The sequence below is a fragment of the Convolutriloba macropyga genome, chromosome 1 (genome assembly GCF_964194025.1).
Source record: "Convolutriloba macropyga chromosome 1, txConMacr16.3, whole genome shotgun sequence".
Taxonomy (NCBI): Eukaryota; Metazoa; Xenacoelomorpha; order Acoela; family Convolutidae; genus Convolutriloba; species Convolutriloba macropyga.
In genome coordinates this window covers 21,969,116-21,994,092 of record NC_134468.1, presented here as the reverse complement: position 1 = coordinate 21,994,092, position 24,977 = coordinate 21,969,116, and the positions used below count along the sequence as shown (strand labels likewise).

The following is a 24,977-nucleotide window of genomic DNA, read 5'->3' as shown; positions in this document are numbered from 1 at the left end:
ACAGTACTGAAACTAAGATCATCCTTGCGTTCCATCAAAGCACATTGCCTGAAATTCCGAGAATTCCATGCTGTAACTATGCAACCAATCATGTCCGACTTACCTAAAGAGAGACTTGCTTACCAGTCTCCTCCATTCACGAACACTGGCGTTGACTACTTTGGGCTATTCTATGTTACTGCCCGCCGTACTGCTGAGAAAAGGTGGGGCTTCCTCTTCACCTGTCTCACTACTCGCGCTGTCCATGTCAAGATAGTTACAATCATGGACACCGGTTCTTGTGTTATGAGAGTTGAGCGGTTTGTGTCACGTAGGGGTACATGCTGCAATGATTTGGACGGACAATGGCACTAACTTTATTGGAGCCGAGAAAGAACTCCGAGAAAGTATTGAAAAGTGGAACGTTGTCAATATTGCAGCTGAGCTCGCTCACAAAGGTATTAAGTGGAGGTTCAATCCACCCAGCGCACCACATCAAGGTGGTATCTGGGAGAGGTTGGTACGCAGCTTCAAACGCGTGTTGTATACTATTCTTGGCACGCGTGGCCTCACGGATGAGGTACTGCATACTACCTTTTGTCTCGTGGAGAATGCTCTCAATTCGCGTCCTTTAACACCCGTAAGCGCCGATCCGTGCGATTTGAACGCTTTAACGCCCAACCACTTTCTTTAGGAGAATACTCTACCGGTATTCCGTATGTTGTCGGCAATAATGAGCTTGACGATCGTAAACGTTACGTTCGTGCGCAGTCGTACGCTAATGCGATCTGGTCCCGTTGGATCAAAGAGTACGTACCGACGCTGAACCGACGCTCTAAGTGGCAAACGCCTGCCGAGCAACACCTTAAGACCGGTGACTTGGTTTGGATAGTCGAGGAAACCAACCCTAGGGGTTATTACCCAACCGCTCGGATTGTGGAAATCCGTTACGGCTCCGATAGCGTCACGCTCTCCGCCGTTTTACGTACGTCGACCGGTTCACTCGTCCGCCCGCTTGTAAAACTTGTACCAGTTTTCCCAACATCTTCTTCCGGGCCGGAGGATGTTACGCAGTAAATGAACGAATTATTAACCAATCAGATTTGAGTATTTCTGAATAACAAATACGCATATAAATCGTTCCAAATAAGATTTAAATACGTTCTAATATACGTAGAAAGTTCCGAAAAAGTTCATTTAACCTAATTTTAAGTAAATATAACCACTATATGTATCGATTAAGCTGGTTTTCGACTTAATATTGTTAGGTTTTCTAGACAATTGCCGATTGAATACGAACTGATTTGACGTCAATGATATCAGACAAAAAAAACCAGTTAAATGAACAACAAAAATCTTGCCGTCTAAGTTCCACTGGTTGCTTTGTACGTCTTAATGCTTGCACTTTTCTTACACGTTGCTATATGTCGAAAAAAGTGTTGAATTGAATCCTCGAACTACTGAGTGTTTTATCAAATCAGAGTTTATATTGGTACCGCGACCCGGGAATGACTGGGTATTTGTAGGCACTGGGACAGTCATCAGTGAACCCACTAAGTGCGACCAATGTGAAGAGCACCCCTCTCTCAAACAAGAAGATCTCTATCTCAGCCAGCGCTACAGCTAATTCAGTATCAGATGTAATCAATTCGTCGGGTGGCCAGTGGAGTTTAATGGCCGTAAGAGGTGGAGCCAGTTCAATCGGAGCGTCTGGCAGTGTCCTCTCATCCCTGAAAGAAGCAAATCTTGCCACTGATACTGGATTGGTTGTTTTGGATACCGTCGAAGCTCTCGCCAATCACTTGTGAGCCACCTTCATTCGACCATGAAGCTGAGAATTGGTTCAAAAACAAGGCAAAAAGCCGCACCCGAGGTTTCACGTGCATCCAGGAAAAAAGCGAGAGACTGCAAGCAAGACAAGTGACGCCAGATACCACAAACGGACCACAAAAAAAAACTGTAAGAGAGAACTATAAGCTTAAGTTCTGAAGTATCGGTAGCTTAAGTTCTGAACGAGGAAGACACCTCAGTTCTTCGCAAAATTTTTATCTTGGGTTAATTCGTCCTTTAAGAGAGGTGCCATTGGCTTTTGAAACGCAGAAAGATAAGTTTAATAAAAAACACACAATTTAATTAGTCAAAATTGTTTGAAAGCATCCAGAAACAGAACTTCATCAATCATTCTTCCCCATCGTGTTCGTTGCCATTTTGATCGTCATCTTTGTCATTTTGACCTGTGCCTTTTCTTCTCTGCTGATTGCTAGCACCTCTCTTTTTCGATTCCTCATTTTTCTGTTCATCGTCTGGAGGCTTGAAAACGATCTCCCCATATCCAGCTATGGTCTGTTCCAGTTGTCTGTCTCTATCGTACTCAAGGGGTCGGATCTTGTCTGGCTTGGAGGTGTAGTCCCGCAGCCAGTTGATTTGGTTAGTGTAGTTTATGTAGTCTTGGCAGAGGGTGCTGAAGTCGGCGTCGCTCATTGGGTTGTAGTTTCCGAGTCGGGCGTCGAAGTGGCTTTCGGTTCGCTTCAAATCTGAAAAGTTTAGGCACTGTTCTGTAAATGATTCTTTTGTTTTTGTTTCATTGTGTGTAAAGCTTGCTATGAAAGACAAAACATATTCTTTCATTGTCTTTTTTCATTCTCACTTCCACCGAAAAATGCAAAACCACGAATCTTCTAATCCAGAAGATGTTTCGTTATCTTTTTATAATTTTTAAAAGTCTGTCCGTCTTCAATTTTTTTTCGACGCAAGGAAGATTTCGTATTTTTGATTAATTGCTGACAATTTGATGGCTTATTGCTGCAAAAATTTCAATGGATCTTTGGGTGTATCAATGTTCATTCCACAGTTTACTGGAGCAAAAATATTTCAGTAATTTATGGACTAGCTCAAGTATGAAAAAACTTTTTCTGTTCATTGGAATGGCTCTAAAATAGTTGCCTTTTATGCACTCCTCCACCACGTTGCTGTCCATTTGCAGTCCCTTCAGTTCTGGCTTGGCAAATGAGGCCAGTTTCTTGGTCACCTGTCTCTTCTGGTCCTCCAGTGCGAACTTGTGACTCTTGAAAGTGTCCACTAATTGACCCTTCGCTTTGGATCGACTGTGCTCCACATATTTCAGCTCTCGCATTAGCATTCCCCTAAATAGGAACAATAATTTAAGCAAAATTGCGGCTGTGAGAAGCACATGTTGAAAACAAATGCCTTCAGTCTCTTTTTATCAAAAATTGCTTCCAAAATGTTGAATCTAAACTTTCTCGGCAGGAGAAAGGACAGTTTCTGACTAATTTTCAAAGTCATTATGAATTCATCGTTCCCGAGTGGTACGGCATTTTTAGGGAACGCTCGAACACTTGGGTTTTTTATACGAGTGGCTGAAATGTTGCTTATGTCATTTTCAGGAAAATAGTGAAATTTGAGTGAATATAAATTAACTTTTATTCAATTCACAAAAAAGCACCAACTTGATTATATCCAACAGCAATGCCCGTCGTCAAAAAATTGCTAAATATTAAACCAAAATCAGCTATATTTTGTGCATTTCGAGAGCTTCAATGGTGTAAAAAATACTTAATTAAAAATTTTTTGAAGAATTAATAATAACATATATCTACACTGATACAAAAAACTAACGCACTAGAGACAAAAAAGTAATACATGTAATAAGGCATGTAATAATGACGTGAAGGTCAATTATCAGGGGAAATGTTAGAGATATACATTACTTCAGTGTCATGTTTCAAACTTAAGATTGCCTCAACAACACAACAGTTGGTTCTACGTAAAAACAAAAAAGCGAAAGCGGTGAAAATGTCCACAAATTTTCCAACAATTCTTTGTAACAGAGCCACGACAAAAAAGAGTTGTTTGAAGTGGTAATAAAATTCTTGTATTGTAAAAATGTAAACATGAGAAAACTTGACAGCTTAAACGAGGTATTTGTAAAAAACAGATCATAAACTGCTACTAACATTTAGTACCACATTTAGAAAAACGCATTTCAAGGTATGGTCTTTGGCGAATGCTAAGGAAGCCGAAGTAAAAGTAAGCCGACAGAAAAGCAAGCCGAAAGTTATGTAATAATTATGTAATCTATCAGAAGTAATACAATGTTAGCCATTACAATCAATACTGCGAGTAGTATTATAGTGCATAATGTATTCCAATGCACCAAAGAAACTAAAATACGTCAATTTTTAGACGTCTAGTGGGTACGGGCATTAGCGGACCGCTGTCCATGGCCATGCCTCTCATCCGCTGTGGGATGTAATCCGGAGAACGCGGGCTGGTTATCGCGGCGATGCCGTGACGCGCGCGAAGCGCGCCCACCGGCCCGCCAGGGGCAACTTAAAATACGGGTATCCAAAATTTTTCGGCTTACTTGACCTCATTTCCAAAATTCGGCTTGCTTGCCTATCGGCTTGCTTGACCGCCACCATGGTCTTTAGAATGGGGTAATTGTTTGGATAAGTAAGTCGTAGGATGAGTATCGACATTAGTTTTAAAAACGTATTCAGAAGAAATAGCTAGTTGCCTTGCTTGTAATTTGTCACAGGAGATGAACATTGCTTCAAAAAGAAGAAAATTTAAGTGCCAACAATAAAAGCTTGATAGGTTCCTTTGGTTTTTGACAAAAAAAAGCTATTCGTCGCCACTTTTGAAATGTTTTCAGTTGAAACGAAGCCCAAACTTCAAAAGCTTTTTAAAAGCCGAGATAAGATTGCAATGTTTAATTTTAAATATAAAGGTAATAAAAAAATATTCAAATATATAAAAAATGATTGCGGTAAAGATGAGATAAGCTGACAGATATCTAAACAATTTAAATTTAGTAATTTAAGCTTGCAGATATCAAGCATGCAAGCACATCTTTTCCTTTGTAATGCAGGAAAAAACGAAACGGATGGCCGTTTTATTTGTGAATTAAAGTTTTTTATAAGCTAAAATATATGGCTGATATAAAAAGATTCCAATAGAAATTCACGAGGCGTTGTATTCGGGCTGCATGCTGGTGTAGTTCGAAACCCCCTCCAAGACATTAATTGTGGTCACAAAAAGCGTTTGAAATTTAAACAAGTTCTGCTTTTTATAGAAGTTTTCCAGGTGTTTGCATAAAAACTTGCTTCAAAATACTGCATTTGATATCATTTTAGTTTATTGTTCTTTTCAAGAGAATTGGAGTGCTGTTGATGTTTTTGACACTTGTCAGCAGTGTACTGCACTTTCCGATCATTTCGTGTAGCCTTTTTGCAAAGAGAAGCACCGACATGGTTGTTATGTCCATCCGAGAATATATAATTTTCGAGGCCAAAACGAGTTGTCTAATAGCTTCCAAAGTGTGATATCAACCATCTGGTAACGCTTTCATTCAACTCACATTGCGACTAGAACAGTTGCATAACGTACGGTGCTGTGGAACTTGTTAGACTGCTTTTTTGGCCACTCTTTCCCCCCCCCCTTTGTCGTATAATGACGCTGATCAGGAAAAAAGTAAAAGAAAATTTAGTGTCATCCCCAAGCAGACGTTCGACACAGATTCAGGTTTACGTAGTATTCACCTGGCGCTAACCTTTTATTTTATCGGAAAATATGCAACTGTTGCTGCCTCAACAAAAAGATGATTAAAAAGGAGTTCTAATCTCAAAGATGAATTTTGTTACTGTTTCAAATTTTCTAGTTTTTATTGGTCGCCAGTAAGTTAATTCACACTGGTTGAAAAATCCGGGGTGGATCGATAAGTTATACATCTATCACAATTGCAGCGAGAGTTGATTGAAGAATAATTTTATTCACAAACGGCTTCAGCAATAGTAGCAGGGTTGAGATTTTAACTGAAAGGCAGAAACAGCACTGGCATTACGAAGCAGATGTATACCCCAAAATTTCTACCTTAGTAAAATTGGCTCGAAAATTAGATACATACAATGATCGAAATTAGGAGACATCCTTTGTATCTTACTTTTCGCCAATTTTGCGAAATAAAAGAAAATTCGGTGCGAAAAGTAGGTAACAAATCTTGTAGCACATTTCCGCTCAATTTAGGTATCTATTATTCGCGCGCATTTTGAGCATGCAATAAGCACTTTAATAAAGATTTAATTAAAGCTTTCAAAGCTTTAAAGTGCTTTAAATACATGCAACCACAAAACTGATTTTTTTTTTCGAAAAATCCCTCGCGCATCAAAGGCTTTGTATATCAATATTGGACTGGCCGAGTTTAATAAGTAGTAATAAATCGTTCTAATAAGTAATTACTTATGGAGCTGGCGTATATTACTTGATTGAAAAAAATCAGGTAGCTTTAGTGTAATTACATTCCTTCTCTTAGTCATGATAAAAGTTTTGCGCTTTTTAGTTGTTCTTCTTTCCAAAAATATGAATTATATTTTTAAAAAGACAACGCAAATTTCTGATTGATTAGTGGCTCTTCAGAATTGCTAAAGATAAAATTGCCCGTAATTTTTTGCAAGGAATATGCTTAAAGAGTTGAAATTCTCTCTTTTTCTGTCGTACTGAAATTATGTAAGAACTATGATAAACTTTGTAGTGTTGAATTTATGTAAGGAATGAGTTGCAAAATTTGCCGCATTTTTGTTAGAGATACGTAAAAAGTTATGTAAAAATGTGCTTCAAGTGCTGAATTCGGGATTTTTGGAAGTGCTGGAATTATGTAAGAGATTTGCTGATTAATGTGCTAAAATTTTGTAAGAATCGATCGCACAATTGCTTTAGTTCTGAAACTTTCAACACATTCAGCATTTTCTCCACATAATTTCAGCACATTCAGTGCATTTCTCACAAAATTTTCCGCTTACAACCGCTCACATCTCGACCCGGGAGTTTAATACTCCAGCATTGGCTTGACTGGCGTTTTATTGATGTTCATAGCTGACATTTAACTGACCTAGTGTCGTTTGCAGTTTTTATTTTGACAGCTGTGGACTGTTTCATACTTTTGAGGTCATCAATCACTCCCTTGATGTGTTGGGCCCTGTCCTTTTCACACAGAGTCTGTCCACAGTGGGAACAGTGCATTGTCGCCACATTCCCCTCTCCGCACTCCTCACACGGCTTGAACTGTCGGATACTGTACAGTGAACAAATATATTCAGTATAAGGTAGGCTTGTTATTCCATCTAAAGAATTACAATTCGAAGCTGTGCGACTATGATTCGAACATGGAGCACTTACATGGAGACTTATTTCCCTCAATTTTTTTATTGTTTCCAAGTCTTTGAAGTGGCTAATTCTGCCCTTATCTGTGAGAACTTAAAACTGACTAAAAAGTTTGGATTTACGTTGCTTTAGTGTACATTAGATCATAAATAAAGCACTCGCACTGAACAAAAATGCCTAATCACTGTACTTTGAGTTTACAAGTTCCACTAAAATAATGGAATACTTGAAGAGAAGGCTTGCATAATTCTGGACATAGCACAGAATATTCCCACATTCGCATTTTACAGCATTAAAAGCGTCATATTATTAATACTGTAAAGGATAATGCAGAAATGTTTGCGTTGGCACAAAACTTTTTCAGCAAGCGGTCAATTGAAACTAATATAAGTATACAAAAACGCTGAAGCGCTCTACGAATTCCATTGAAATGATAATTTGCGCCTCATTTCTATATTAATGGTTTTGAAAACCGTGTTGATGTCGATGAACCGATGACATCAATGAAAATCGATTGATTTTCATCTTCTGCTGTCATTGGAGGTTTTGATCGTGTTACATCAGTTGATCTTGTCTTCGTATGGGTATTTGTTTGAGTTTTTAATGACATATATCGTTAGCGGAAACAAACTATCATAATTTTAAGTAAATCAAAAAGCTGCACTGAGACATCTTGTTTCAAAAGTCATGGCAGAAACTAGATTTTTCATTAACGAAACTCAACAAAAATTGAGCTGGTATAAACCTATTCATATTAGCTGACTTCAGCTTCCCTAATTAAGTTGAGCAATTTACAAGATAAGAACCGAGGTTGATTTCGGGATCCCGATTGCAATCAAAGAACAATGATTAAAAAAGATAAGTTCTTCAATTCCTTGAGAAAAAGACAACATTTGAAAGATAGGATATCTGCTTCTCAGGGAGAAGAATGAGTAGTAGAGGTACGAAATAGAATTATAACGAAAAACGAATCAAAATTGTTTTTACTAAAAAACATCTAATGTTGAACTTTTAATGTTTTATCCGTAAAATGTTTGAGGTATTGAAAAAGATTACAAAATCAAATTCAACATACAACAAGAAACAAACAACGACAAGACAATGAGTCCCTCGAGGGACCTGATTTTAACAGCTATCAAAGCAACAAATATGAGTGAACGAAAAAGTAAAATTGAATTTTTTATCCGAATATTAATAATCTGTTTCTATTTCAAAAATTAATGAAACCGTGGAAACACAACACATGGGACAACAGTTGGGAGCACAACACATGGGAAACCATGGAAACACAACTCAAAACTCCAACTCTTGACAGTATCCCTTCAATAAAAAGGGAGTTGAAGTCACAGAAAAAATTAGTTGCTATTCTCGGCCGCTATGCACCATTAAAACACATGCATCACTTTTATAACAACCATGAAAAAAACGTGACGATTATTCGTTGAAATGGAAGCTAAATAGCCTCCAGTGAAAAACAATCATTGTCATGAGTTTCTTGAGAAGTTTTGACCTTAGAGTAACTAGGTTTTTGCTACTATTAAATATGTGCATAATGTGAATTGTAAAAGGACTACATTCTAGTACAGAAAACAGCGCAACAATAAGCAGCGTTTATTATGACCTCTATACATAATTTTTATTTAAAAAAGCTTTTAATTTAAAAACGAAGACTAAATTTTGATGGAAAATTAATCAGACTGTGAAACTGTTTATAATCATTCTTTATTTTTTGAAGTTTTTTACTCTAAAATGGATCAGCTCCAAAAACTTTTTGCAAAGGCTCTAAACATTTAACCAATTAATTAATTAGAGACAGCTCTCAAACATTTTTTTTGTTCAAAAACTCTATCTTGGCTGAAAAAGACGAATACAGAAATCAAATTGTTGCTCACTGGCAAAAATTTTCAATGTACATATCGTGTGTGTATCAATCTTAGGCACATAGACTTTTACAAAAACAAAGTTTTTGGTTTGGAATGCCGTCAAAAGTGGTAAACAGTCTTAATTGATTGAATTGTCAACTTAATTTTGGCACATTCGACCAAAGTCTTGGCCATGTTAGCCTGAAAAAGACAAAAATTTGTGCTGGTGTTTTTCAGAAAAATATGTTATAAGAATTTCTTTTTGCATCGAGACTTCACTAACATGGAGCTCCAAATAGTACAACACATGTTAGTCTTGGATGACCTCAAAACAAAAAGTGAAAATTTGCATAAATAATTTACATAATTGAGCTCGCATAAATTTTACAGTTTCTTTTTTGAAAAAACTTTTTCCTTAGTTCTATATCAATTCTACACTTTTCCATAATCCTCCCGGCATTGCAATTAACATATTTCAGTTTTTACTTGTGTAAATTCAGTTTGTCGAGCAGCCTCTGATCACACCATGTTCGATTGCACGCAGCAGGGGATGTGTGATTATTGCGGCTGAGCTTAATAACTCAGAAATCAAATTGAATAGCGCATCAAGGTCATTTCAAGCAGTTCAATTTAGAATAGCATGACAAGCGAAATTTAATGCTCCATTCTATCGAAGCCATACAGATTTGTTCACCTTTTTCAACATTTATATTTAGCAACCATTATTAGTACACAATCGTCATACATGAAGTGAAACTCAAACTCGAACTACCTCAACCACCAGCAAACAGATACTACGACTTAACAGTATTGCATTAGATTCTTTGCGATTGGATTGCGAATCAACCTGTTATTGATACAGAATATTCGACAAAACTTCAACATGGTTAACAAATTTCCCATGACATCAAATTTACACTGAAAAGGTGACTTTATGGAAAAGTATTCACATTCTGTCAACATTACTATCTACAATCAATCAACAATTGAATTTTACATGTAAATTCACGTGACTAGCAGAATAAAAGGAGCTTGAAAAACTACCAAAAATCAGTTGAAACTCGTAAATTTGGTTATATTAAGCTGACATAGAATGCGTATTGAAGCACATTTTCTTGAGTGGTAAATTATTTGTTATCGTGTCTTGTTTCTGTAGATCATATTAATGATTGTACAGTTATAGCTTAACTTTGACTTGTGAAAAGAGAATTAACTTTGATATTCTGATAACTTTCTTTCTGAGGAACAAAGTTCCTAAGTAAGAGAAACTTTGTGCAAAGCACATATTCAATTGCTCTTACTGGCTTTAACGAAGTCTAGCCTAGTTTGAAATTGGTGTTATTGAAACCAACAGAGAGACTTGCTAATATTAAAGTTAGAAAGTTTATTATTGTTGTTCAGTTACGTTTACTGTTTTTCTGACTGTCTTTGCAATCTTTGAGATAGAAAGCTGAAACTTTGCAAGAGTATAGCCAAATTACAGAGCCACATTTTCCTGGAATTAGAATTCCAAAATTCGATTTAAAAATTGAGTTATTAACAAAAACTCAACAAAATTTGATTGTTTCAATTTGATTTTTTTTGTTATTCTGAGAGAAACAAGATTGTTATAACAGCAAAGCGGTGCAATTAGTCATCAAGCGTAATAGAGCAACAAGTAATGCAACGGTATTCTAGAGTATAGCGGATAATACGGTTCACAAAAGTTAATTGCGAAAACACAATATCCGGACAGATTTGAGACCGCTGAGACGAACTGGGCGGTGTAAAGTTTTCCTTGACTTTGATAGGAGAGCATCCGTTACATTTGGTCCACCGACCCGGACAATGTAAGTCAAACTGCTGTCCAATCTGATGACGAGATTGCCGAAGGCACCCCCAAAAGAGAATCATACAAATCAACACCAACAGGCGAGGCGAACAAAAGAGTGCAATTTAATAAAGAAATTGAAGGGCGAACCATGCTCAAAGGAAATCAACAAAGCAAAAACGAACAGCAACCAGGCAAGTCAAGCACAACCAGCAGAGAGGAGTTTCAATCAACAGCTCACAGGTACGATAAGAAGCTTCAAGAGTCAGTGGAAGAAGTTAACACTAAAAGAAGACTTGGCTACAAAATAGTTGAAGATTCCCATCGACCCAACAAACTAAAGGTCCTCTATCAACAGATTGTCCACCTCCTAAAAGAATTATATATAAGTATGCATATATAAGGAAAGGCACGCAAACAGAAATGAATGCAGAGCAAAGCAACTCAACCCAAGCAGTGAACGACAGCGAGAGCAACAAAAACTACCCAACGGACAACCCAGTTGCTCAAGCATTGCAAAATGGAGCAGCAGCAAGTGGCCAAGAGACGGAGAATGTTTGGGAAACATCATCAGCAAAGCAAAGGCGAGAGGAAAGGATGAAGAAATTCGATATCGGATTCAAAACCAAGATGCGACTGGAACAAGCACTGTTTGAGCGGAGGAAGTTAGAGCTGGAAATGCAAATGAAGGAACTGGAAACCAAGCGTCAACTACTGGAGGAAGAGCGCAAGCTAGAGCGCAAAGTGAAGAGAACCTTATTAGAGAACGATGATGCTCGTTCCCAATCAACCAGTGCTCGAGACAAATCACCCTTCAACTGGACTCCCAAGAAGATAGATGTTTCTGACTGGGCCAGCTGAATCGACAACCTTCTAACACCAGATCGATCAACAGCTCGCTTCGAAGTAACCCCTGAAGTGAACAGGCAAAGTCACTTCTCACGATATCATAGTTCACGAGACCGATCCTCAAGTGTTGAAGACCGAGACATTTCTCCCAGAGCTGGTCTACGATACAACACTGGCTGGTCAGGTAATAGTAACCCACCAAAGCTGAAGTTCAACAACTTTGACGAAAACCCTCTCAAATGTCCGGAGTGGTGTAGTATGTTCATTGCTACAGTGGACCAACGATCAATACCAGACTCAGAGAAGATGAGCCATCTGAAGACTCTAGTGACAGGCAAGGCAAGGTCAGCAATCTCTGGAATGGGCTATTCTGGACAGTTCTATGGTGCAACATGGAGCATTCTGGAGAGGAAATTTGGAAGGCCTCATGTGATCACTGATGCACAACTGGAGAGTCTTCGCAAAGCAAGTCAGGTGAAACCTCACGACTCAACAGGTCTGATCAGTTTCTCAGTTATTGTTTCGAACTTTGTGAATGTGCTCAAAGAGTACAAGCAGATTGGTGATCTGCAATCGAGCTCGACACTGTAAATGGAAAAAGATAAACTACCTCAAGTTCTCAAAGAGAACCGGTGGTTCTATGTTGATGATAAAGATGAAGATTGGCCTGATCCGATTTTGTTTGAAAAATGGCTAACTAGTATCTAGGAACGTGAAAAAAAAACGAAGCAAAGGCAAAGCGATTACTGTCCGCTAGTTGATGGCACTCATAAAATATGGAACTGTCCACTATTCAGGAACATGAGTGTGAATGATCGGTACGCAGCAGTGAGAAAGCAACGCCTATGTTACGGATGTCTGGGCAAAGGACATGCAATCAAAGATTGTAAAGTCAATGCGTGCGGCATCAATAGATGCATCAAGAAGCACAACCGATTGCTACACTCAGAAAAGCAAAAGGACGAGGAAATGCACGCAGTCAACGTAAGCGCAGCAACAATCAACCAGAGTAACGAAGTTACTAGTTTTCTTCAGATAGTTCCTGTCTCAATACAGAGCGGTGACAACAGGCTGAACACATATGCTTTCCTCGATAGTAGATCAACGGTTTCATTCATCGATCAAAGTGTGCAAGAGAAGTTACGAGCCCAAGGCACCGATGTGACGCTTAACATAGCTGGCATACACGGTACAAAGGATCTGAAGACCGAGAAGATTCCTCTCAAAAATAAAGGGACTACATTCAAAGGTGCATTCAATCGAAGCATTTGCACATCCGTCAATATCCTTGGGAACTCCAAACTACAACTACAACAAGCTGAAGCAAAGCTTCAACCACTTGAGTGTTCTACCCAACAAATGCTTCAACTTGATGGAAGTTGGCGTCATCCTTGGTCAAGATGCTTATGAGCTACAACGCCCATTAGGCTATAAGATAGGAACACGAAGTGATTCTTTCGCCCTTCTAACAGAGCTAGGATGGGTAGTCAGTGGACCCATGACGATCAAAAGAAGACAAAATGTTTGTCATTTCGCCTTCACTGAAGAGGTGAAAGTGGCTGAGAATATCCAAACCTGGTGGGGAATAGAAACTTATGCTTCCAAAATCAACGTCGTCAGTCAGTCAAAGAAGGAACTACAGGCACAGAAGGTCCTAGAGAGTACGACGAAGTTCACGGGCGAGCGGTACGAAGTGGGAATGCTGTGGAGTGAACCAGAGCCAAACCTACCGAACAACTACAGTTCAGCCCTGGGTCAGTTTTACTCACTGGAGCGAAGATTTCAAAGGAACCCAAATTTGAAGAGTTTGTATCAACAATCAATATATACAGATGTAGAAAAAGGATTCGTAAAGATATTGGACAAGTCCGAAGTGAAAGGCACCTTCGGGAAAGAATGGTATTTGCCACACCATCCAGTGCTAAACCCGAACAAGCCTGACAAAGTAAGACGTGTTTGCAATGCTGCCTCAAAGTACAAAGAAGTATGCCTAAATGACAAGCTACTAGCAGGACCTGATCTGCTACATGGGTTGATTGGAACAATATTCAGATTCCGTGAGGGACCAATAATAACCCTGACAGCTGACATCGAATCGATGTTTCTAAAAGTGCAAGTTCCTGAACAGGATAGAAGTTGCTTGAGGTTCTTATGGCGACCAAGGACTAATGAACCTGTTCAGATATACGAATATCAGCGTCACGTATTCGGAGCTAAGAGTTCTCGAACTTGTGCAAACTACGCTCTCAAGCGATTGAGACTGGACAACGAAAAAGAGTATCCGATTGCAGCAAAGGCAATACAAAACAACTTCTACATGGACGATTTCATCAAATTAGTAGAAACCCCGGAAGAAGCGATTAAAGTCTTCAATCAACTACAAACTCTTCTCTCACATGGATTTGAACTGAAGAAGTGGATAAGCGACAACGATGCAGTTACCGAAGCAATCCCAGAAGACTTGAAGTTAATCCTCAATACGAAGCAAGTCGAAGTGGAACCCAATACGGAAGGATCCTCAGTGCTAGGATTACAAAGGACCGTTATTGATGACAGTCTTCAAATATGCAGACGTATGAACAAGGAAGTTGAGGCACCTGTAACCCATAGGAAGATTTTGTCTATGTTGTCTTCAGTATTCGACCCGATCGGATTGTTTGCTCCGTTCAGTGTTCACATGAGACGACTTCTGAAAGGCATCTGGAGTAAGAATGGACAACACTGGGACAACGAAGTGGAGCCTAGTGAAGAAGAAGAAATCCTGAGATGGAAGGAACAACTTCCAATAGTGGCTGAAACATGCATCGAGAGAAGGTACTTCAACAGAGAGAGGGATAAAACCAAACTTAATGTGTTTGCTGACGCATCTGAAGACACGATGTGTGCAGTGGCCTATCTACGTTCACAACTAAAGGAATACACAGCTGACTTAGCATTTGTCATCGGAAAATGCAGAGTGACACCGATGAGGCATCTTTCAATAGCGCGATTTGATTTGCAAGCGGCAGTCATGGCAGTGAGGTTGAAAGAGCAGATAGTCAAGGAACAAGAAATGAAGATAAATAGTTGCAGTTTTTGGTCAGACTCAACTACGATATTGCAGTGGATACACAGTTTCAATCCTAAGCAACAAGTGTTTGTGGCCAATCGAGTGGCTGAGATACTAGATACAACTGATTTTTCACAGTGGAAACATGTGAGCGGTATCAACAACCCAGCAGACATTGGCACCAGAGCAATCAACATTGAGGAGCTCAAGAGAAGTGAGTGGCTCACTGGGCCGGCCTGGTTGAAACGACCAAAAAGCGAGTGGCCAGAGCAAGTGAACCTAATTTTTGCATCAGACGAAGAGAATATACCCTCATCAGTCTTTATGATACAGGCTGAAGAGAAGAAAGCTGTTAATCAGTGGGAACGATTCAGTAACTTTAACAGACTAGATAACACAGTGGCTTACGTACAGCCAGCATTGAGCAAATACAAACCGGCGAAAGTTGTGGTCAGCGTTGAAGAAAAAGAAAAAGCAAAGGCAATCATCTTCAAACTACTACAGCAAGAACAATTTGGTGAAGTGTTGAAATCTCTCAAAGTGGAAAAGGAAATTCCAAAAGGCAGCAAAATTCTACAGTTCTCACATTTCCAAGATGACGAAGGACTTGTTCGAGCCAAAGGCAGAATAGGCAAAAGTCAATTGGACTTTAATGCAAAGCATCCAATTTTGCTAAATTGGAAACATCATGCGGTTGAATTGTTATTGCGAAACGAGCACAAGGACAATCAACACGAGGACCCTGAGCATGTGAGAAACATTGTTCAGCAGAAGATGTGGATCCTGAGCATACGGAACGCCTTAATATCAATCGAGGACAAGTGCGTTACCCACAGAAACGGCAGAGTGCAAACGATAGCACCAGTAATGGCAGATCTGCCCGAAGAGCGGTTAGACGCTTCAACAGCTTTTTCAAATGTTGGAGTTGACTACTTTGGCCCTTTCATTTTGAAGATTGGGCGAAGGAACGAAAAGTGATGGTGTTGTCTTTTCACATGTCTAACTATGAGAGCAGTGCATATAGAAGGGGTGCCCCAGTTAGACACAGATAGTTGTCTCAATGCAATGATGAGATTTATTGCTCGAAGGGGCAAACCGAATACGATCAACAGCGACAACTTGACAAACTTTGTTGGAGTTGAAAGAGAGTTTGCAGAGTACGTTGCAGCATGGAACAAAGAAGGGATCGAAGAACATCTAGTTCAACGAGGAATCAGATGGAAGTTCAACCCACCCGCAGCACCTCACTTTAGAGGAGTATGGGAACGGTTGGTGAGAAGTTGCAAGAAAGCAATGTATGCAGTACGAAGTTGCAAACAGATAAGTCACCGAGGACGTTAGTTCAACAAAGATGTGCATCGTTGAGCAGACTTTGAACGCAAGATCGTTGACCTCAGTCAGTTCGGACGTTAATGACTTAGAAGCATTGACCCCCAATCACTCCTTGCTTGGCAACAGGAACGTTTGCTTACCCTACCTACCATGCGCGGAAGAGTTTGTTGATCATCGAAAGCTCTTTCGACAAACTCAAGTTTATGCAGTTCTCATATGGGACAGATTTCGAAAAGAATTTCTGCCAACTCTGAATAATCGGCAAAAATGGCGATCTACGGCGAATGAAACCCTTAAAGAAGGCCATCTCGTTTGGTTGATCGAAGACAGTAATAAGCGTGGATATTACAACTTAGGTCGAGTTACGGAGACCATCGATGGGTCTGACGGTGTGTTTCGATCGGCGATAGTTCGAACGAACGACGGAGTGTACAAGAAATCAGTAGTGAAGCTCGCCCCAGTAGTACCTGGAAAAGATGTTTTCGCGATGGAAAACAGTGCCGGCGATATTGCGGCTGAGCTTAATAACTCAGAAATCAAATTGAATAGCGCTTCAAGGTCATTTCAAGCAGTTCAATATAGAATAGCATGACGGGCGAAACTTAATGCTCCATTCTATTGATGCCATACAGACTTGCTCACTTTTTCAACATTTATATTTAGCAACTATTATTAGTACACAATCGTCATACATGAAGTGAAACTCAAACTCGAACTACCTCAACCACCAGCAAACAAATACTACGACTTAACAGTATTGCATCAGATTCTTTGCGATTGGCTTGCGAATCAACCTGTTATTGATACAGAATATTCGACAAAACTTCTACGTGATAAACAAATTTCCCATGACAAGAAATTTACACTGAAAAAGTGACGTTATGGAAAAGTGTTCACATTCTGTCGACATTTTTATCTACAATCGATCAACAGTTGAGTTTTACATGTAAATCCACGTGACTAGCGGAATAAAAGGAGCTTGAAAATTACCAAAAATCAGTTGAAATTCGTAAATTTGGTTATATTAAACTGACATAGAGTGCGTATTGAAGCACACTTTCTTGAGTGGTAAATTATTTGTTATCGTGTTTGGTTTCTGTAGATCATATTAGTGATTGTACAGTTATAACTTAACTTTGACTTGTGAAAAGAGAATTAACTTTGATATTCTGAAAACTTTCTTTCTGAGGAACAAAGTTCCTAAGTAAGAGAAACTTTGTGCAAAACACATAGTCAGTTGCTCTTACTGGCTTTAACGAAGTCTAGACTAGTTTGAAATTGGTGTTATTGAAACCAATAGAGAGACTTGCTAACATTAAAGTTAGAAAATTTATTATTGTTGTTCAGTTACGTTTACTGTTTTTCTGACTGTTTTTGCAATCTTTGAGATAGAAAGCTGAAACTTTGCAAGACTATAGCCAAATTACAGAGCTATAATTTGTTGGAATTAGAATTCTAAAATTCGATTTATAAATTGAGTTATTAACAAAAACTCAACAACATTTGATTGTTTCAATTTGAATTATTTTGTTATTCTGAGAGAAACAAGATTGTTATAACAGCAAAGCGGTGCAATTAGTCATCAAGCGTAATAGAGCAACAAGTAATGCAACGGTACTCTAGAGTATAGCGGATAATACAGTTATAATACAGGATAATACACAAAAGTTAACTGCAAAAACACAATATCCGGACAAATTTGAGACCGCTGAAACGAACTGGGCGGTGTAAAGTTTTCCTTGATTTTGATAGGAGAGCAGCCGTTACAGTGATCAAAAGTTCGCATTAATACAAGGGCTACTGTCATCAGAGAACAAAAGTCTGGAACATGGTCTGATCACAAGTTGCAAAACTATCTGATCAGAGGTCAGCAGTTTAATTAAGACCCATTTGCGAAATGAAGTAACATGCACAGCTTGCGAAATACGGCGGACCATTATTTGCAACTTAGTTCTCTTTCTCAGTTTTTGCAACTTTTGATCGTCCTCCTTAAAAAATTCCATTTTGAGCTACCAAAAATTACAACACAAAAACCAAAAAATGGAAAAAAAACTTTGTCTTTTTCTGTTTTATATCTTCTCTTGAGGCCAAATTTAATTGGTCTACTTTATAAAATGTACGAAAAATTAAAATAGTAGAAATTGTTCTCTATTTCACCTGAATTCGAGCTGATCTTGATCACTTTGAGGTGTCATGACCGTTTGACCTCTGGACGTTGCACCGCCCCCTCCCCCTCCACCGCCTCTGCCATTCTGTTGTCGTTTGTTGGATTCCTTTTTGTTAGGTGGGTACCCTCGAGCTTGAATAGCCGCCATTCTGGGAATTTCTTTATATCAACTTTAAATTATTCAAAGATCTGAAATCGATCAACTTAAGTGGGCAATTAATTGGTGACAAGAAGAAGAGGATAAGTATGGCTACAGAAAATTCGTTTTACTATTTTACTAGTAAAAATAAAATAATATAGATCAAAAGGGCTGTTTTATATCCAAATTCAACATGAGTTGTAAAGAGGCCGCAATCTTTGTTTTTATGCTAAGTATATTTGAACTGAAACGCCAACTTTTGAAGCCACACTTTTACACAATTTTTGATACGCATTTTAAAAAGTTTAAAGATTGAGTTAATTTGGTAAGAACGCTCAACAGTAGTATTCAAAGCTTGTGTATATCTCGTTACTGTCAAACATATAAACTTGTAAGCATAATACAGACAGTATTTTATTAGTTTTGACCTCTTGGATGATCTGTGAGGTAAAACAAAATATCACTTCAACTTTTCAAAAAGAATTCATTGACATTTTATTTGTTTGCGTAAACGTTCACTTTAATGTGTTAGGTAGATTTACGTTAAAAAACTTTGCGAATAATTTGTTGTTTCGAACACAGGCAACTGGAGCGTTAAATTTACACAATTACTGGACACTGGGATCAATAATTATCAATTTTTCAACTGAGTTGAAAATTTTTCCTCAAAGAATAAAAAAGAGTAAAAAGACATTTTCTTCACTTTATCCCTCGTTTCTGGGAATAAAGTTTGGAAGACTTCACACTAGCAACTAGATGTTGATGCAAACTTATGAATTTAGGCCAAGAACAATTCAGTAAAGTCTAAACTTGGAGTGAATTTGGCTGCAAGACTACTGAAACTGATTTCTACTAAGGATTTCATTTCTTTAAAAACTTTATCAACAAAAAAATCAAGTTTTCCGCAATATCAACCAGCAATTTTAACGAGTTTTTAGCAGATTTGCAGCCGACTTTTGACGATACCCTCGGTCTCTATCTCTTATTATCTACTTATCACATTATTAGTTATATGATATTAATATATATATATATATATATATATATATACATATATATATATATATATATATATATATATATATATATATATATATATATATATATATCGCCCGACTCATCTCACCATTACCTTTTCCCTTCTTCCATCTGCTCCCCCAAGTGATCATATAATGTATAGACCCGCAATCATGATAAGACACGAGAGACCATAATTGCGTGGTTGGAGGGTGGTACTATAATGGGAAATACCGGCTGCCTGTTATTGAACACATGGGCCATCACATAAGAAATTATAAATCAATATTATACCCTTGGGTTAATATTTATTTAAAATTTTAGAGTAATATTTATTGCAGGAAAATTATTTGTTCCACTTTAAACCAGCCCACAACGCTTGTTTTATATTGCATGGAAACTTTCTCCTGTGTACTCAAATTTTTAATGTGCGTAGTAAGCCGTAAACTATGCGCTAACTGGGCTTTGTGGTTACCTACTTACAAGCTAGCTCAAGCATGTAAAAGAGCATGTAAACTACTATTACCAGTTTTAAGCATTAAAAATAGGGCATTATGCTTCCAAGACTTAACTTCGATGCATTAGTAATTTTTCAAAAACAAACTTGATCAATTTGGTCTGGGTGAGCTGTAAGATCTCAACATAATAATAATAAAGAAAAACTACGCAAATAAGATTTTAAATGTCCTTGAGATTCAATGTTTCCGAGCTGAATTGTGTTTTTACTCTTGAACTCTGCTGGTTCAGAGCTAAATTGCTTTTAAATTTAGTATCCGACTCGGATCTTTTCCGTTTGTTCCCCCAGCTTGTTATGTGCCGCCCAGTTACAGAGCACGTGCCATTACTATAGTAGATCGTTATGTAAGAATATGGCACTTGCATCTGGGGTGTGCGAATAATATACGCCTACTGAGCTGGAGAGGCACAAACGGAAAAGGTGCCCCCCCCCAGCTTAGTGAGAGCATATTATTTGAACGCCCCAAACCTACGTGCCGTATTTTTACATAATGATTTACCATGTAATAACACGTGCGCAATAATTGGGGGAGCATAACGTACTGGGGGCACGAACGGAAACTATTAGTAAAATCTGGAACATTTATACGCTTCCCCCAGCTTAATGGGCTTATAAATTCTACACTCCAGGCGCACGTGCTAAGTCTGACAAAATAGCGCGCTATATACCAACGGATAAATTGTTGATGGGACATGAAAAACATTTTGGGCCGAAACAGAATAATTCAACCTGACATTTCACTACAATGTTTTTTAATAATTAAACCGAGGATGGATGTAATATGGACTTAGTAGATGTTGTAACTGCTAACATCAGGATCTTTTCCATTTGTGCCCCCCCCCCTTAGTGGGCGCATATTATTTGTACCCCTCAGACGCACGTGCCGTATTCTAACTGGGGGTAGCATAACGTAGTGGGGGCACAAAAGGAAAAGATCCGATAATTGTGTTCCTTCACATTATAGCGAACAACGAAGAAAATATAACCCAGCATTATTGTATATTCACGGATATTAGGGGTATAGGTTATATGACCACTAAGCTGGGGGGCTCTATAATGGGAGAAACCTGATATTTGGTTTGAGTTTTTGCTGGATCCAGATTGTAATCTATTCTATTTCGGACACTTAAGTGAGCATAACACACGTGCACCCCCGCTTCCCGTTGGTTCATTTCCTATCTTTTACATCGTTACGAAGTGCTATACACAATAAATGGGGTCAAATTTGCAACAAGGGTCATGAACGGCACAGGGGTACAGAATATTAGATCCACAAAATATTAGAATATCCTCCGAAGCCAAATTTTCAAAGGATAATCTAGGCCTTCCATGTTCTTGTGAGGGAAAAAATATTTTTAAGGACCCTTTCCGCTCAGTACCTTATGCTCCTCCCAGTTACAGAGCACGTGCCATTACCATAGTAAATCGTTATGTAAAAATATGGCACTTGCGTCTGGGGTGTGCGAATAATATACACCCACTAAGCTGGGGAGGCACAAACGGAAAAGATCTATTTTTCTTTTCACTGTAATAAATCTAGACATTTCTATCCCCTTTTGGTCAGCAGCGAGTATTGTGGGGGGGGGGGGTAGGGGGGGTGGTGGGGTGGCAAACAATTGAACAAACATATATAATACGCGAATAATACCTTTTACAGGCTTGTACGCCTTTCCTATTATAGCCTCCAGCTTAAAGGTCATATTTTGTCCCCCCCCCCTCCAATCTTGTTAAACATATTTAGGGGCTTTAATTCTTTTAGGGGTATAATGGGAACCGCCCAACAAGAAATCAATTCTTGGGGAGTCGAAACTTCACTGCACTGTCGCGGAATCTCAAAGTTTGCATAACCTCTACTTTCACGTAATAATAGCACGTGGTGCAATCTCTCTCGTGCGACGCTTGTGGCTGCACTTTTGTCAGTTTTCCATGAAAACCATATTCTTCATTTTGCTATTGGTGCTTCAAACAGCCACTCCTCTTCGATTCAAACATGGTCAATTGTTACGACATGAACAGCATCGTCTCACCAGGCGGAGATTTAACGAAAGGAGTTTTTTAAGAAGGTTAGATGTTTGTCCAATTGACGTCAAAACTTACCCTTTGTATCAGGGTCAGCCTCAAACTCACCCCCTTGATCACACCACTAAAGAACATCCCAGGCTGAGATCCCAAACTGAAAGTCGACATGTTCCAGACTGGAATCAACCGGCAGTCCCGAGTCCACATAATCAGACCGAGAATTATGATCGATGATGTTTTGGCCCCAGTGTTTTAAATTTTACAACCCGCCTGATTATGTTGTTATTATGTAGAAAAATAGCACGTGAACCTGATTGGCGTAAAAGTTTTGTGCCCACTAACTGGGAGGGGGAGGGGGGGCAAAACAGAATAGATTCAAAAATTCTGATGTGCTATTTTATAATTGTGTGCTCGGGGATGGTAAAATTTTTGTGATTGAAGATGACTTGGTCGCGGAGTTAGAAAAAATCAAGATTTTGGATTTTTTCCGTTTGTGCCCCCCAGCTTAGTGGGAGCATATTATTTTCACCCCCCCCCCCCCCGACGCATGTGACATATTAATATTATTACATGATGATTTACTATGCAATAGCACGTGTTCTGTAACTGGGGCGTATAACGTACTGGGGGGGGGGGGCACAAACGGAAAAAATCCGAGACTTTTGCGCAGAAGTCCCAATATTTTAACACCCGCCTTTTGTATAATTGGGGCAAGATGCTCGATTTCCGCACAGCTGTGGTTTTTAACAGGAATAAAATCCAAATATAAATACTCACCGGGGTGCAGCGAAATACCAAATTAGAGTTTTAGGGTCTCTCCCATTATATCACCAACCCCCCCCCCCCCCCCCCCGACTCCCGAACTTACGTTGTTATATTGGAAGTTACTATTTAAAAACAGCACTTTCTCTTTGGCGTAAAAGTCATACGACCACTAAGCTGGGGAGCCGAATAAGAATAGATCTGATATTTTTTAATCGCTTAAGCTACATTATTTAAATTTTGGATCTACTCTGATTCAGCTTGCAGTGTTCTTTATTACCCCATTTACAAATGTTATATTATAGAGCTCATTACTATGTAAAAAAACTTAGGTGTCTTTCCCATTGTAGCCCCATTCCCAGTTTAGTGGTCAGATAACCTATAGCCCGCCATCATGGTAAAACATACCACAATTGGTGTTATACTTTCATGTGGGCGCTATAATGGGGAAGACCCAATATTATCGCGTGTGCTTGGGAGTCAAAGGTGATATGATATGCCTACTGAGCTTGGGGGGGGGAACAGAATAGGTACTATATTTTTTATGGCCAGCTTTTAATCTCTTAAAACTTTGTGATTACGTCATAAGCAATAGAAAACAAAGAAACCGGAAGAAATTTGTAAGTGATTCGCAGCCATCAGCACGTTTCCAAACAAAGCCTTAATGCAGCCAGAAATTAATATTTTGCCTAAAAAGAATCGTTTTTTGCTTCTGCCTTGTCAGAATTAACTACAATATTTACTGAAAATTAAAACCCCTGACGTGATGACAAACAAAGCAAACAAAAACAATTCCGATCTCACTCAGAAACCATACAACAAAACGGCATAGGAATTAATCAAGACAAAATTTTGACAGGGAAAACTGTAATAAAAATTGTTTTATGCAAAAAATAATGGTCAAGATTGTCAAAAACTGACAAACTCAAAAAATCTGAGTTAAAAATCGTCATCAAAAGTTCGATCTGAAAATTTCGGATCTCAAGAGTTGACTCTGTGACCCAAAAGACACACAAACGCAAATTGGGAAAACATTAGACAGATAAAATTTCAAATAACAAAAGCTTAACTTCATAATAAAAAAGAAAGAAAACTAGAACATTGTCTCAAAAAATTAAATTTTTAATTCGGCCGTGCATTTTTTTTGGAAAACTGAAGGAAACAAACTATTGAAAAATTTAATTTTATTAGGAAAAACCCAAAACTTACTACTCAACTATATAGCGGAAAATAAATATCAGTGGTTTCACTTATAAATATGAATGAAAATTATTATAATAAGGGTGACAAATTCCGACAGCTGCATTACGTTAAAAAATCTATCGCAAATAAAAAATTGCAAGGTAAGTGTGAAGGAATATCCAGTCATTTGTTTTTTTTTTCATCAACTCAAATGAACATTTTTGACAGAACAAAGGTATGCCTGAGGCAAGAGTGTGGTGGCTATTAACATATTATGAAAAGTACCAAAAACACCTTCTTATCTTTGAAAATTGATCAAAAAATTTATGTAGAAAAAGTAAGAGATAATCTACCCCGGATTTTAATGGATCCGCTGTTCTCTCAAGAACATGTTTGAAAGTTAAAATTACATTCATACAACAGAAACTGAAATACACACTGATTACAAAACAGTCTTTCCAGAGTTTCAAATATAAAAAACTAATACAAAAAAGGTAACATTAACAAAAAAACAGTAAAAGAGGAGTGAAATTTGCACTTCATTTGAATTATTAGCCTCTTCAAATAAAAAAAACCGAGTTATCAAATACAGAGGAATTTCCACTGATGGAACATCAATCAAACAATTTATATACAAAATAAAACAAAAAGAAGCAAATAAAATCGAGCCAAGATGAACAAAAAATGCCAAAACGCTATCTGATGAATCCGCTGTTCTCTTAAAACACTTTTCAAAACCGAAAAATCATTAACTTAATCCAGTGGATAAACAAAAAAAGGTATATTTCTCTGAAGAAAGCTAATATATCCACCGCACTTTGGCCTTTGGGTCATAGCGCTGAGTAAACAAATAGTGCTTCCTCTCATTAATCATTAATCATTAATCCTCTTCGATTAAAAAATATCAGTTAAACAAATTATTAAACCCTGATTCGAAATATTTTTGGCATCAGTGAGTTTCTTTGTTGTTTTGCCTCTCTGTTTTATCAATTCCAGAGGAATTTGCATTGATAAGGCCTCAATCAAAAGACTTTTCCACAAAAGGAAACAAAGAAAGCAAAAAACGCTGAAAAAATTATCTTATGGGGCGAAAAAAATAATTCATTCAACGCAC

At 38.2% G+C, this 24,977-nt stretch overlaps 2 protein-coding genes across 2 annotated transcripts in view; one reads left to right on the top strand and one right to left on the bottom strand.

Moving 5' to 3' along the window:
- Nucleotides 1–2,088: 2,088 nt before the first annotated feature.
- LOC142347136 (uncharacterized) lies at nt 2,089–18,718 on the bottom strand. Its single transcript, XM_075398913.1, has 4 exons — nt 18,218–18,718; nt 6,887–7,069; nt 2,923–3,122; nt 2,089–2,513 (listed from the first exon to the last, which is right to left on the bottom strand). The coding sequence occupies exons 1-4, from the start codon at nt 18,373–18,375 to the stop codon at nt 2,158–2,160; spliced, it is 897 nt and encodes a 298-aa protein (XP_075255028.1). The 5' UTR covers nt 18,376–18,718; the 3' UTR covers nt 2,089–2,157.
- Nucleotides 18,719–23,939: 5,221 nt separating this feature from the next.
- The window catches only part of LOC142335547 (platelet-aggregating proteinase PA-BJ-like), a 20,138-nt gene continuing 19,100 nt past the window's right edge, over nt 23,940–24,977 (top strand). Inside the window, exon 1 of the mRNA XM_075384110.1 lies at nt 23,940–24,024. Within this exon, the coding sequence (XP_075240225.1) occupies nt 23,940–24,024 (85 nt within the window). The remainder of the gene's footprint in view (nt 24,025–24,977) is intronic.

Excerpts from the sequence above, each read along its gene's own strand:
- LOC142347136 (XM_075398913.1), bottom strand. The coding sequence starts at position 18,375 with ATGGCGGCTATTCAAGCTCGAGGGTACCCACCTAACAAAAAGGAATCC. Across the intron at positions 7,070-18,217 it reads CAAGATCAGCTCGAATTCAG|TATCCGACAGTTCAAGCCGT; the intron begins GTGAAATAGAGA and ends TTCACTGTACAG. Across the intron at positions 2,514-2,922 it reads GGTGGAGGAGTGCATAAAAG|ATTTGAAGCGAACCGAAAGC; the intron begins GCAACTATTTTA and ends TAAACTTTTCAG.